Raw genomic sequence first — 15972 nt, forward strand, 5'->3', positions numbered from 1 at the left:
CTGACTGGATTAAGCATTAATAACAAGTAGGATAAGTGTCCCCCAAATCGTATTTATTTCTGTATCTGAGCAGATGCTCTGGCTTAAAGGCTTGGCTTGCTAATGCCATCTTTGTCTTTATAAATTACAGAGAATTAAAGATGGAGTCTGCTGCTACCTGAGTTTGTTTTCTTGATCCAGTAGCAGTAATGTTAAATACTTCAGGAAACCCAAACTATTGCAACAGCTGCTGCAAAGCAGGCTTCACAGATATGTAGGGTCCACTTCCACTGTCTGAGGAAGCTAACATACAAAGCAAAGAAGAAAGCATTTCTTTAAAAAAGTAAATTTTATCCTGATTACTGGGAAATGAGCTGTCATCTTTTTGTAATGTATCTATATTGATTGGGATTCTGAATGTCTGTAGAGGATAAAGTGAACAATCTAATGACTAATTGCTGTTGATAGTCAAGACAAGGACTGTTCCCTGTGAAACATATGCTGATACTCAGTTAATTTCACAAGTGATCACTTCGCTAGCCACTGCTGCAGGTTTTGGCAGTTGGCTGAGCGACAGAAGGTTAGCTGATCAAATATTAACCAGTCTTTTATGGTATAATGCGTTCTCTCTGTATGAAAGTGAATGAGCTGTGTGGGGGTGGTTTGTCTTTGTGGCTGCCGGGGCACACAGCTGCCTCCCAGTGAGCCTGCTGCCCACCAGCACCCCCAGATATGTTCGTATCAAAGGTTTTCTTACCGGTTTTGTGGATAGTTCTCTGAAAATGTTATCTCAATGCTCAGAAAGAGTCAAAAGGGCAATCAATAGGAATTCTTAGGAAAAGAAAAAGATGGAAGAGCTATTTAGTTCATGATGTCTTCAGTTCTACCCTCTGGAGAAGAGTGAAAATTATCAAAGGTGTGAAATAACTTCTATAGAAGAAAGGGTTAAATAGCAACTTCTTCAACTTGGAAAGATAGGAGCAAGAGAGATGATAATAAAGGATTGTAAAATCAGGAATGACATGGAAGGGAATAAATAAGGAATCAGCTACATCTTACAGCAAGAATTAGGGGATACCTGATTAAGTTGTCGGAGAGTAAACAAGTGAAGAGGAGCAGTTTTTCAAACAATGCAGAACTAAATTGTGAGAAATTGAAACTTGTGTTTTTGATATCATAAACATGAATGAGTTTAAAGAAAAATACTATGCAAATTCATAGATAAAAATATCCTCTGAGATTTATTAAGTACAGTGACACAAATACCTTCTTTGTCATATCAAGTCCCAAACTGCTCTTTCCTGGAAGTTGAGAGGAAAGAACTGTTTTCTAATGGTCTTGCCTTTTACTTGCCTTTCGCAAAACATCTGCTACAGGCAAACCCCATCTGTCCATTTTTCTTTTTAACATACTTAAGAATAGGCCTAAAATTTTAAGCAGTGAAGCAATTGCATTTGAAATTATGATCATGTATATAGCCAGCTTGAATTACAGTACAAATTATTACATCACACACTTTATTTACAATATATTCTTGCTTATTCTAGTGTTACAGAAAACAACGCTGTTTAGGCAGGTAAAGGAATCTTCACTGTTACTTTTGCACAATTTCAAAAGCAAGAATAGATCTGCTTTGAATATCCCAATTATATAACTTCTTTTACTTGATTATACACAAAGAATGCACAAGCTGTCCAAAGTTATATTCAAACAATGTCTTATTCGGAACAGTAAGAAGTAAAATATTTCATTTGGTTTTTCATCCTCTATTGGTATGTTTTTCCTGCTTACTATTAATGATGAATTACGGTCGTAGGTAACTACAAGTGTCTCGGGTGTAGCAGGCTTTCACTCCATGCATTGACATCGTTCCGGAGCGCTGTACTAGGAACGTGACGGGAGTTCTCTCAGTCTACCTTTGCCTTCGCTGGTTCCAAATAATCCCTTATCTTCCAGCCCCTGGATCTATGTAAGTACTTTTGAAATTAGGAGCTTTTAAACATCTAGAATCATCAGTATTTGTTTTATGAGAAATATCTGCTTGGTCTTAAACTTGTGCTATCGCATGCTACTTGGAATTTTAAATGTCCTGGCATGAGCTGTCGGTTATATTCTTGAGCAGAGAACTCTTTCCAGCAGTATGGCAGCTGGCTTTCTCTAAACTATGGAAGGAGAAAAATGAAGAGGTACTTCAGACTATTTTGGAAAAAACCCTCAAGAACAGTGAAATACGTGATGCCAACTTTCATTGCCTTCAACTCAATTTCACCTAGGTTCTTTCAGAAGGGCTGCAATATATGTATAAGTTCTCTCTATCCTAACTTGGACTAACAGAGTTTTCATTTCATAGTTTTTGTCTTTTTTTTTTAAAGAACCATTTTATCCAGTGTAATAATTTCTTTTGGGATTTCCCTTCTGATGGGATTTCTATAGATGTAATGCCAGTAATGACAAACTTTGTTGGTACACGGTAGACGGATCTATCTGGAATATTTCCTTGTGCATAATGATTATTCTGATGTATTCAGAACATGACAGAAGTATGCAAGCAAGGGAGAGTAAATGGGGAAAATTCCAAAAGTTTTTGTGCAGTGTTGAAAATCAGGGATTTCACAAGAATGAGTAAAAATACATCCAGCCAAAGAAGAAGTATCAAAAAAGTATGGTTTTGGTGCTGCCTCTAGTCCATGGTATGTTCAGTTGTCTTACTAGTTTTCCTACCCTTTTTTCCCCCCCCATTGATAAATCTGTTAACTGTAAGACTGTAATATGTCAAAGCTACACTTGTGATGTCGTTTCTTTGGAGACTTGCCTAGCTAGCTGCTGGGATAGATTTTGTTGTATCATTGGTTTTGCCACAGTTTGTGTTTCGAACATCAATGTTGGGGTCTTTTATGCCTGAGACAGTGGAGATCTGGTTGGCTTTGCCAAGGTTTTTAATGATGCTGATGTTGTATTTGGCAGTTTCCACAAAGCTGTTTTCTAGTAACCAACCTTCTGATTCACCCTCCAGATCTCCTAGCAGAAGGACATTCTTCATTGCTGTTTGTAGGTACCGGACACCGATGAGTACAGAGAGCTGCAAGAAACAGTTAAACAGAGTTTAAATGACAACCTTAATCCTACCATTAAGTCAGCTTTCTGACTTATTTACAGGCCTAATAATTAATATTGACTAAGGCAGACAAATTCTTTATCTCAGCAATATATCTAATCTCTCTCCCAATTAATTAGATTTAGAAAGAAAAATACCAGGGAGAGATTGATTGATTCTCCCTCCATTCTTCAGGTAGCATTCCCACTTGCATGTTGTCAGCACGTAAATACCTAGATGCACTTGGGATCACTGCAGCCTCGGAGACTACAACTAACTGATGTAGAATGGATGATCAATTAATGGAACCATTGGTCACTGGGAAAAAAAAACCCCAAACTTGTAGTCTACTAATTTTTATGGTTTTGTTTTATTTTTTTGCACTGGCCTTGATTAAATTGTTTGGTTGGTTTGTTGTTTGTTTTTTTTTTTTATCCAAGGAGTTTAATCATCCCTATGTAAGCCATATGTGTCCTACATGCCAATGCATTAAAATTAAGACGGATGGCCTATAGTAGAGGCTCAAGCATAAATTTAGGAAAAAGCTGCACTTTCACAGTTCTGTTGGAATTGCAATCAACCTGCCCCGCTTGTTGATAGGTAAGGGAGCACGGAGAGCTACTTCACAGCTGCTTCATGAGCTGCCAAAGGCCTGTTGTTTCTGGCACCACCTTCTCACCTAATTTCCTTGTGGTTGTGCCACTATGTGTCATCTCGTATCTGATCCCATAAAGGCTTCAGGGAAGGGAATATGCCACAGTCTACTGAAGAAGTCTGTAAATATACAGAACTATATACATCATTTCTAATAGTTCTCATCTTCAGTGAGGTTTGCTTCTGCTCTGGGGCCTTTGAAAAAGTTTTCAGTACTAAAGGAAGTCCAGCTACATTCTTGAAGTGCTTGTGGACTTTACACTACATACCAAGGCACTTTGAGTGTGTTACACTCTGGTTGTTTCCCGTCCTAGAGAGCAGGAAGACTCCAGTTAATCTGACACAGACCATTTTTATGAGACTTACCTCGAACAACCAAATAAGCAATGCTGTAATACCAATGGATCTCATAATAGCTGTGTAGTACTCCAGCAGGGCCTCTCTGCACCCCCTCATCCAGATATTGAGCTCCTCTGTCAGAAAATCATAGGTGTAGTGAGCACTGTTGTTTGTCAGCTGGTACTGGATGCAGGGCCGTGGGGAGCCTGGGTTGCAGCAGCTGAAGGGTACTCCATCCACCAAGAACTTCCCATCGACGTTGCTCTTTAGACGGCTGCAACAGGACAGAAAGTTTGGGCATTACAGATCTGGTAGCAGCAGCAGACAGTGCCTGTGGTTTTTATAGAAGGATGCAACTCAAGTCTGCTGTGATGTAGGCCTCTGCAATGTAACAAAAGGAAAATGGGAATGTATTTCCTACCGGAAAAGTTGCTTACTGCAGGAAAACTAAATTTTTCGTTTGCTGCATTTCTTAAGTGTGGTATCAGCACAGTATCTCACGTGGTTCTTAGCACTGTGCGTGCAAGATGTGGATTTATTGTTTATGGGGATGTTGCCTTTTTAGGTATCTGCACTGACAATAAGTCCAGATATTGTCTTGAGTATCTCAGTGGAACTCTAATGGAAGTTATGGCCCTAGAAATCCCATGATTCATTACTTCTGCATTGATTTTCAACACAAGCATTCCTTAAGAGAGAACCTAATACAACTTTGCACACCACGAGAACCACTGGATATTGTCTTCTGGCATTTCCTCATTGTACCCGTGTGCAATGGCTGGTTTGGCACATGTTTTAAGATTAATTCATAAGTTACTTTTTATAACTTTTGAAACTGTTTGTATTTATTGCTAAAAATTATTCCCTTCCCTCCCTTATAGGATCAGGAGAAAAACAATTGGGAAAAGAAGAAAAAGAAATAGGAGGGAGAAAAAAAGTCATAGGATGGAAAGAGAACACAGTCTCACATTAATCAAATTTCTGGAAGAGTTAAATGAATTCTTGACATCCATTTTCTTTGTATTACCTTCTCTTGAGCTAGTGCATCCTTGTGAAGACTTCTGTTTCTAAGTGGGCTCTTCAGAGAAATAGATTTTCCAGAAACTGGATATTATGTAAGATGTTGAGAGATGCTTTCACACTTTGGGGAAGTAGCCTCTAAGCAAGTATCTATTTTCATTCTCATTGTACAAGTATTATTTCCTGAGACAGCCCCCCAAGTGAGAAGCATGGCCAGTTTTAATGAAGCCCATGCCCTTTAGCATTTGTTAGAAAGCCAGAATACATGAGACAACTTCTTAGATATCCAGCTTTCACCATTTGCTAATAGGACATTTTTTAATATTTTCCAAAACTTATTTATTAACATTTATAAATAATATTTTCTTGTTCCACTACAGATAAGCTAAATTAAAGGGGAAAAAAGATGTCACAAGGAGCTCATCAGGTGAACAGAAGGAGCAGAAACTCTGCAGTCCAGTGTTCTTCAGGCATTTTGGGACTAAATGTGTCCTTCATAAGAAATATAAGCTGCTAGGTAGCTCAGTATTTGTGGCTGTGCTGGAATGGCAGAATAATTGCCTTCATTTTATTGCTGTGGGCCTGATAAAAACAACCTCAATTTTTTATTTTCGGGAGTGGTGGTATGTTTTGTTTCATTTACCATTCTGTCTAAAATATCTTTCTCATTTCCAAGTAAGTCAGGAAGTTCATTTGCCATTTCCCACCTATGAGCAGTTTAGGCATGAATTCCTGTCCATTTTAAAGGCTAGCTCATCACTTTGTCACTATCATATTCCTGGTAACGGCCATAGAATGAATCCGATGGAGAAAAAAACCCAAATAATCCATTGAAACCAGACTTAAGTGTGCAAGCAGTGTAATGGGCATTGGCAAAACAACGCACTGGGAGGGAAACAATGAAGAGAAAAAACAGAGAGGTATCAAATGGAAGGCTCGAATGGGGAAGGAGAAAAGAAACCTCACAGAGGGAGGAGAGGAGGGCCAGCACGTTGTGAAAGGGAAGTTTTCACATGGGCCAGTGTATTGGGTTTGTGTAGCGAGGTTTTGGGACCTGGGAGGGTACAGGGGTGGCTTCTGTCAGAAGCTGCTGGAAGCTTCCCCTGTGTCCGGCAGAGCCAACGCGGCCGGCTCCAGGACAGACCCGTCAGCGGCCGTGGTAGCGCCTCTGGGATAACGTGTTTAAGAAGGGGGAAAAGCTGTTGTGCAACAGCAACTTCAGGCGGAGAGAGGAGCGAGAATATGTGAGAGCAACAACTCTGCAGCCACCAAGGTCAGTGAGTGCTGCAGGCGCGGGAGCAGAGATCCCCCCGCAGCGCGTGGGGCTGAGCCCTGCACCCAGGGCGGTTACAGAGGAGCCGATATCCACCTGCAGGCTGAGGAGGACCCCGCACCAGAGCAGGGGGATGCTCCCAGAGGAGGCTGTGACCCCGTGGGAAGCCTGCCCTGGAGCAGGCTCCCGGTAGGAGCCGTGGTCCCAAGCAGCCCGGGCTGGAGCAGGTTTGCTGGCAGGACTTGCGACCTCAGGTACACACGCTGGAGCAGTTCGTGGAGGACTGTCTCGCGTGGGAAGGACCCACACTGGAGCAGGGGAAGTGTGTGAGGAGTCCTCCCCATGAGGAGGAAGGAGCAGCAGAGACAACAGGTCATGAACTGACCACAACCCCCATTCCCCGTCCCCCTGTGCTGCTGGTGGGAGGAGATGGTAAACAAATCAGGAGTAAAGGTAAGATTTGGGTTTATTTCTTGTTATCCTACTCTGATTTGATTGGTAATAAATTAAGCTAACATCTCTAAGTCAATTTTGTTTTGCCCATGACAGTAAATGCTAAGTGATCTCGCCCCGTCCTTATCTTGACCCACAAGCCTTTTGTTATATTTTCTCTCCCCTGTCCAGCGGAGGAGGGGAGTGACAAAGTGGCTTTGGTGGACACTTGACATCCAGGCAGGGTCAACCCACCACAGCAAGCAAAATGCCCTCTATATTTCAGTGACATGACCAAAATACGGTACAGCATCTAAAATGTAGGTTTTAAGCTTTTCTGTCAATTCCAAGCATCAAGTATTTTTTTTTTCTTCCTGCAACATTATAATGAAGAATCTTTCTACTATCAACAACAGCAGTTTCCAGACTTGGGTTATGTCCCCATGTCATCGTGTTTCCCTTAATAGTGGCAGATTAAAGAATAATGTATCTTGGTACTGTTAGAAGGGAAGACCTCGGTAACAGAGCAGAGGGAGTGAGACACTCACTGCTATTTATTTTTGCAGTTCAAAGTTGTTATGGCATTGTAAAGCAAAAGTTGCTTTTCAGGCTGTAAAAAGATGATTTGTACCCAACCAAAGCAATGGTAGGATTATACTTCTGTAACCTGCCTCATCCTCCTACCGTTCCCATTATTTCTCTCCATTTCTTGGCACATTGTGGTGTTGGCAATGGGGATACAGAAGAGAGGGGAGGAAAGAGGGTTATGAAGGTGAAAAGTTCAGTTTTGCAGAAGTTACATGTGAGTTGACAGTACATCTGTTCTCACCTGCTTTGTTTCTTAATCTACCAGGTACTAACTGACATACAGTACAAGATAAAACAAAAAAACCCAAACTTGGTTTCTTCTCCATCCTTTCTGAACATTACCAGTTAGACTTTGCTTCCAACAATTTCCTATCAAATGTTTCACTACCAGATTTTTGGAAATCATAGTATAATTTAGTTATATGCACCATCTTGGATTCTAGCAATCAAGATGGAATTACACAATTTATGCAGGGTAAAAGAAATTCTGCAATGTGAGCACTTCCTCACACACATTTCACTGCCATATTTTTCCTACACGGGGCAAAAATTGACAGTCTATTTAAAAAATAATGGCAGAGCACAGGTGACCCTACAGAAGAAAACAGTTTCGCTAAGACCCTGGGTAAAACATTATTGTTTCTGCATGTTCTGCACAGAAATAAGGGGCAGTAGATTTTACTTTTGTCCTCACAATAGATACTACTCTTAAGTTCTGTGGACCATCTTTGGTGTCATGTCAGTGTAGAACCAGGATCGAAAACACATCTTGAGTCAGTCTGGTTTGTGTCACTGTTGTTTTCCAACTTCCCTCTTGAGAACACTTGTTCTAAAGCTTGCTTTATGTCGACAGCCAACTGCCTTATGCATGTTGATGTCTTCTTGTCGGGATTCTCCTAGGTCCTGTCCTCCGCTATATTTGCAGCTCTGTATATACGCTTTGCTATGACGGCAGTTTCAAATTGCACATTCTGTGAATGTAAGGTCTTTGGCCTCCCATCCTCTGGCTTTGTTGTCGCTGATTTTTGAGTTCAGCAAAACAGAACACTTGACAAATGCCAGTCAAGCTTTTTGTGTTTGTCTTTCCCAGGAATATATAGCTTCTGTGCTCTCATCAGTGAAGACTTTTTTTTTTCAGCTTTAGAAAAATTATTACATATTGGATTGTCTACTTTAAAAATTTGTTTATTGTTACCTTTTCTATTGTCTGTAAGAATTACCAGACTCTTCTTTTTGACCGTATAATTTCACAATTGCTACATCATGTGAAGCATCACCACCACTAAAAATTTTGAGGGTTATTCTCCATTTTTATGCAGAGTACACAGTGTTGGCAGTTTCTCACATGTGAACATATGGATTTGAACCTGGGCTTGCAAAGTCTAATACCTTGAAGGAGAAGGGTCTGTCAGTGTTTAGGACTGATTGTGCAATGTATTGATAGTGCAGTCCTTTTTTTCTTTCCCTTATCAGCTCACTATAATTGAAATTTTGAGGTAGTTAATTCACCATGTTAAAAAAGGAAAGATACATCTTTGCTTTGCTTAGTGTCCCTAAAAATTTAGCAAAAGGCAACTTTTGAATGTGCAGGTAGTTAGCATCTTTTGTGAGTAATGTGGTCATTCTACAGTTCTTTGACTAAGAGACAAAGGTCCAGTAAAAACTAGTATCTACTTTGCCTTCTGCGATTAATTTTTTTCCTAGAATATTTTGTTATGACTAGTAAATACTTACTCCAGCACTTCCTCGGAAGCCATATTCAGATAACGAGTAGATATCCACTGAATTTCAAACCAGTCTCTAAAGCCGTTGTTTCCACAGCACTGGAATCCAATTTGTAACATATCCACTGTTTTCTTTAAGAAACATCGTCCAGGTATGTCTGTGTCCTTATAGAACTTAATAGCATCCCTCAGTCCCAGATAGAGAGACTCTTCCAGCTCGTTCCTCATGGTATAGCACAAGAGAGCACCCACCAGGATGCAGAAGGTAAAACAGAAGGTACATACGATGTAGGGGAGCATAACTAGTTTCCATCGAGAGAACTTGTTGGCATCTGAGCAGTCATAGCAGATTTTGCCACCCAGAAAGTTGATGATACAAGCTATGACCCCTACAGAGATCAGCATGTTGGGGACAGAGTTAATGTCCCCTTTTGCCATCACTTCATTGCGCTTCTTGATCTCTATTTTCAGAAAGAGGCCAAGACTGAAGAGAATGACCCCGCTTACTACCGAAACCCAGTTGAGGATCCATAAGATCTGAGCCAATTTGTCCCTTTTAGTTTTGGTGAATTTTACTTTGAGGACAGCCATAGTCAGATCAGTGTTAGGAAAAGAAGCACAGGTCAAGGAAAGCTCGTAAGCTGATTAGAAGCATGTATCCAAGGCATGCAGTAGAAATCTGGAGAGGAGAGAGAGAGAGAGAGAGAGATTACTGTCTGTTTGACTAAGTATTTATAGAGACTACAGAAAACTCAGCCTCACGCAATTTGAGTCCTGCCAAGGGAGTGCCCCAGTGACATTTATTGCTTATATTTCATACAATGTGAATTACTTAAAAAAAAAAATTTAATTCTAAGTACTGACTAGAGCATTAAAACCAAGCAAACAGTAAACCCAATGAACTCTGGGTTTCTATGGACTTTTGTCAAGAGCAATTTTCTGTGTAGATTTTCTGATGTCTGGAAGTGAGCTGATCTGCTGTCTTTCCTTCCAGAAGACTCATGGTGCCTTTTCCTTCTTGTTGCCTGTAATTTCGTGATCATTCTAGGAATTTATAATACTTAGATTATTGTGTCATGGTCAGATTTGCATTCAAAGGTTGACCAAGCGGGACAAACAAGCCGATATATACAGCATAGTTACGTAAGCCTTTTTTTCCATATGGAAAAGCCCCATGAAAATAGCACCAGAAACAGTATGCTATGGGTGTCTTTAGTAATTTCATTAATTATGTGCAGTAAAATATGATTTTGCTAGCAAAAAGCAGTTTTATTCCTACGCTTATACTAAGATATGATCACGTTGGCAAAAACTGCAGGGGGAACTGACTGTGGTTATCCACAGACACAAAACGTTCAACAAATAGTTAAACTATCAATGACTGTCAGTTTTCTAGAAAATAACATCAAAATTTTATTAACTTTCAAGTGCTATGACCTGAATATATTACTGGTGAACAAACCATCCTCCACCACATATTTCCACTTGATCTGGCACAAAAGCACTATCATTTTTGTGAAGTATCATATCACCCTACACAAAAAAGCAGAACATCTTCACGCCTTAAAAAAACCCCAGCAGTTTAAAATGCTCTATTTCTTTCTCTACCTGACTGCCCTTCCTTTCTTTCTGAAAGTTCTTATTAAAAACCAGTTTTGGGAATACCATGATGTATTAAGTGAGGCCTATTTAATCCTTAGGGAATCATCACTAAGCCTAACCTCTGTTCCTGCACCTAAAGTTCCTTGCTCTTTCCCTTTGTCCTGAGAACTGTAACAATTACACCTTATTCCAATCCTCCTGCCACCTGTAGACTGGTTTTCTTTCCGAGTCCTCCATATCCCAGTCAATCCTGAACTTCATTCCTGGTTTGCACTTTCTGCAATAACTTTGACTTATTCATTGCCCATTGGAACTGCTTCCATTCTCCCATGTGAAGAAGGCTCTGCAGCCCAAGGGACAGCACAATATTTTTGTGAAGGGGAACCATTTGAAAAATGTCAGGAAAATACTCATGTGTCTAATAATTTATATCTTGTATATTTTATGAGCTTGTTTTTTATACACCTGTTCTTACATTATTAACAGTCCTTTAATAACTTCCCTGTGTGATCTACAAACGCTTACATTTCTCTTTGAAGGTCACAATGATGGGCATAGAATATATTCAGAGAGACTCTTCCCTGCCCTGAGTTTCAAATGTGATATTTCACAGCTGAAGGAGGACTTCTGTGTTTCAAGGTCTGTCTTCTTTTCCCCAGCTATTAGTGGATCTAAGAAAAGATCCCATCCTCCCCAGCACTTTTAACCTTGCATCTCTGCAACACTACTAATAACTTCTCCTTTGCACCTCTCCGGTTATATCACAGGCAGAAAGCAGCTAATAACATCCAAGCTCTAAAAGCTGTTGGAGCTGGAGACAATGTGTTTTTGGTGTTTATGATGTGGATGTAGAACTATGCCGCAGTACTTCAGGATCAAACCATGAACCTTCATCCTCCTTCAGTGCTTCCAATACTTTGTGGCTGCCTTTCCTCCACACGTGCAAGATATAGGGAGTTGTTTCTTTCTTTCCTCACCAGAAAGTCTGCTCTCAGCATGGTCTTGTACAAATTCAGTAATTTTCATTAAAGTGACTTTATACTGTACAACTATGTATTTATATGATTATACAGTCATCTAATTCCACTAATACAGTGGCATTTATAAACAGTAAAACATAGCCCTATAAATTTGGGGAAATAGAGAAGCATAAGCAGCATTATTCTTGTATAATATTTTTAAGCTAGTGGACTCTTACTACTTAACTTCATCTGAATAAAACTGGTATCAGCTAAAACAGCATGAAAACTACTTGCAGACCGGCTGTACAGAAGTAGGGCTACACCTATCCACTAAAGGATCCACAGCTGCAGTGAAGCATAGCATTGGGTAAGCAGATTGTTGCATGGTTTAAAAACATAATGGTATCCCAGAGTCTTCATCTGTATATGTTGGAAAGAATCAATTCTGTTTGTACAGGTGAGGAATAGGGGGTTCCATTCATATGAGGATATGGTAAGATATCTTCATGCATTTGAGTATTAAAACATTTTAATGCCTGTGAGATCTAATTAATTCACGTTGCATTTATTTTCATTTACAGAAGACAGTAATTCCTCTCAAAACTATTCATGTTTCTTTATCTCTTGTACAATACATAAAATAGTGTGCAAAACGCACAGTATTTTTCCTAACTGGTCTTATTTCTAAAGGTGTTGAGTCCAGCAGCTCTCTGACTTTAAAAACAGGGTCCTAATTTTAATGATTGTTAAGGCTGATTATCGGCTATGGTTGAATATTGATTGTGATCATGTTGTGATAATCATATTGATTATCATGGTGAAATACTGATTACCGATATACGCCTCTGTACAAACAAGTCCAGAGAACAATCATTTATAAAATGACACCACTTTCTTCACACCATTCTTCTAGGGTATCCTTCAGACCTCATTTAAAAGGATCATCTTCTGATGGCACAGAATTAAGCCTTCATATGAATTCAGCCGACAGCCTGTCTGCTAAACCCGGAGACAGTATCTTTGATTGCTTCACCAGTTAAGCAGTTCATGACTTGAACTTAAATAGCTCTAAATGGCTGCTGCAAATAGGTTTATTTGACCCTGATACTCAGGTCTCAGAGCTCACAAGAGAGAGAATCTGTTGTGAAATTTCCTAGCTGCTGATATGCAGTTCACGTTCAAGAGCCAGCATATTTAAGTACATCACTCACTGTTCATTTCTATGAAACGCATGTATGTACTTGCAAAATGCCTCCGAATTGTTAGGCACACACATAGTTACAGTGTCACTGAGAACACCCTACCTGCCAAACATCTTTTGCTCTACCCTTTAAACAAAAGCTGTAAACAGTTCTACCCTTACTTAAAATCCATCTACTCAAGAGACATTGCTGATTTTGGAAGATGTAAATTTGAGACCTTCTGTCATATTCTAGCCATAAAGAAATTTGAAGCTGAATTCCATAAGCAGGGATACTTTCAATCTCGTGTAGCTATTCTGATCTAGCTCCCTCCCCCTTTTTCAGATGCCTAAATTTTAAAAAATTAAATATTTATGTGCAAAAGCAACACTTCTCGTAAGTCCTTGCCTCCGGTAATTCTCATATGGTATTTCCAGCCTCCTTGGTGCAATTTTGGTATTGTTATAAGGTCAGATTTCATGGAATATTCACGCTCATCTCACAGAGGTACCCACACCACAGTCCTCCAGCAGTATAAGATCTTCTATTTTGTATGAGCCACACTGCCAGAGGAAAGGGGGGAATGACTGGTTGTTGTACTGCAGTGACCACTTGTCAAGTGACTCTGGCTGCCACTGATACACCTGGGATTGCTCAAAGCATCTTTGGGACAACGGTGCTTCTTCTGAAACTGAGTGCATTGAGTCTGGGACAGAACAACTTACCTACTCTGTTCCTGTGTTCCCACCTTCTACATGGACATTTCTCTTGAGACGAGTTTTTCCTATGCTAACAGTTTACTGAATTTATTTTAGATAATGAGAAGACTCTCTTCCCATCGTAATGAATTTTGTAAATACACCATAACATTGTTTTTTCCCCAACTGTTCAATGAAATATTGAATGTATTTATTAACATGATGTACTGCAACATCCATACTGCCATGTAGTAGCATTTTTTGAGCGCCATGGAGAAAGTTCTTCCAGCTAAAAGAACTGAAGCACAATTATGAGCTAAAAGTGTCATTGTCTTGCTCTGCAGTATGTATCTTCTGCAAGTGATATTTGGCAGTGGGCTACTGTAAAACCACAGATGCTCCTAGCAGTAGTAACACCTCTGTCAGTTCTCAGAAACACACCTTAACCATACATGAGCCACTCCAGCATTATGAAGCTATACACACGGACATTTTTTCCCCAGCTCTGGGAGAGCAAGCTGGATTTTATTCTTAAAAGGGAATAATAATAAAGGGATAAAGGGAAAAATATTTATTTCAACAGAAACAGCCCAATAAATGTGGAAATCTCTCCCATATTATTGATACTGGTCTCAAGCTTTCCTTGTCTCACTTCAAACAGAGCTTCTATCAGCATATGGTAGCTTTTTGCTTCCAAGATGCCACCTACCTGTTCTTTTGCTATCAAATTCCTCTAAATACATAGAACAAGACATAGCACAGCTATTTATTTATTTATAACATTTACTTATTAGATGCAAACTGTCCAAAGAAATTTGACTTGAAGTTTTGTCACAAGCAAACCACATCTTATCTTACCCATTTCATTAAAATCTGCCATTTTAGCTAAACACACATTCTTACCTGTGACATCATAAAAGAAACCACTAACCTGCTTCAGAGGACTGAACAGGATCTCAAAACTGGTAACTTGCTGAATACAGGAGAGAAGATACCTGGATCAGGTATCCCAAGGAAGACTGAAGTACTGATTTCCTGATGTCTGCATAGCTCTTCTATCTTTACACTGACTCACCAATGGAGATGGAGAAAAAGACTTCAGCTCTCCCGCCTGTGTTAATCTCTCATCTCTAATCGTAGCTAAGAGATTTATTACAAGGTTCTTATGCCACCAAGTTAAATCCTGCAAAACAGGCCAATTAACTGAGTGTGAACTGAGATCTCACCAACAAAATGGATTTGTAGTAACTTCTTTTACCTTTTTACCCCCCTGAGGTTTGGGCTAGTAACTAACAGAAACTGTTCTTCAGTACCTGCTAATGTCTTCATTAGTTCTGAATTTTTACCTGACAATAAATATGGGGCCAAGAGAGAGAAGAATGAGAACAATACAACTTTGTGCTTCTGTGGAAAGGGATTTGTCAGAAACAGATTTGTCTTAGGCAATCCTCATTTACATTCACTACTATGTGCTTTACCTATCATCCCGTATTTTGTTGCTTTGGGTGGCATTGTCTGTCCTCTGTGTATGAGCTGTGATACACTTGGATCAGCGTGTCCAAGGAAGGAATTCAAGTAACCAAGAGCAATTGGATCATCCTGTATGAGTCACAGTAGATTCTGGTTTGGGAAGCTTTCCAGGTTCAAGAACAATCTAGCAGTAGACTCTTAAAAGCTTTATCCTAAGCCAGAAGCAAAAGCATCTTGTCCTTTTGCATTTCTGAGCCCAGCATGTTGCAGTTTGTGGGATGGACATAGCTGGGTTGAACTGGCAACAGCAGTGGCAACAAGCTGAGCCTGCAGCAACGCTTGACCAAGTTAGCGGTGATGTTAGTACCAGAACTGAATCGCTAAGCAGGACCAAGTGTGGTCTACCAGGTCCATAATACATCAGCACAGCAGAGAGAGTTCAGTGAGCACACATGACTGACTGCAAGGGACCTTGCAGCAGGGATTGTAATGCATATGAATATTCTTGGAAGCATAAACTGTCCTCTCCCAGCTAATGATGAGCAATAAACCGATACCATGATATTACTGTGATTCTATCTCTGTGCTCTGGGAATACTCCTGCTTATCTCATTTATGGTCTCATGCTTTTGTAAAGATAGACACCCCTCTGCATGCATCAGTATCAGGGAAAGGTAAAAGATTAATTATCAGTGCAACTCAGTCTATCAAAGTCTTGAATAAAGCAGAGACTGGAATACCTAACTACAATATTCTGGGAAGAAAAAACAATTAAGACTTGTTCACTTGCCAGAAGTCATTTCATACGTTGCTGCAAGAAGAGGGAAGCTCCTAACTGCAGGTGTCACTCTGTGCCTCCACAGGGTGAAAAACCCCAAGGACGTGTCCCAGCAGTATAAAGTCATACAGTGAAATTCTCCCCCTTTACAGTTTTTCTGATACAATCAAACTCATAA

At 39.9% G+C, this 15972-nt stretch overlaps 1 protein-coding gene across 3 annotated transcripts; it reads right to left on the bottom strand.

Moving 5' to 3' along the window:
* Window positions 1-1193: 1193 nt before the first annotated feature.
* Window positions 1194-14682, bottom strand: LOC113480325 (photoreceptor outer segment membrane glycoprotein 2). Of its 3 annotated transcripts, none has more exons than XM_026849047.1 (4): window positions 14478-14682; window positions 9114-9782; window positions 4094-4340; window positions 1194-3058 (listed from the first exon to the last, which is right to left on the bottom strand). In XM_026849047.1, the coding sequence occupies exons 2-4, from the start codon at window positions 9692-9694 to the stop codon at window positions 2792-2794; spliced, it is 1095 nt and encodes a 364-aa protein (XP_026704848.1). In that variant the 5' UTR covers window positions 9695-9782; window positions 14478-14682; the 3' UTR covers window positions 1194-2791. The 3 variants fall into 3 exon arrangements, with proteins under 3 accessions (XP_026704848.1, XP_026704849.1, XP_026704850.1); XM_026849048.1 differs by having other exon boundaries at window positions 2792-3058; window positions 14450-14653; XM_026849049.1 differs by having other exon boundaries at window positions 2792-3058; window positions 14542-14650.
* Between the last annotated feature and the right edge of the window lie 1290 nt (window positions 14683-15972).

This window comes from Athene cunicularia, assembly GCF_003259725.1.
Source record: "Athene cunicularia isolate RWA chromosome 5 unlocalized genomic scaffold, athCun1 chr5_part1, whole genome shotgun sequence".
Lineage (NCBI taxonomy): Eukaryota > Metazoa > Chordata > Aves > Strigiformes > Strigidae > Athene > Athene cunicularia.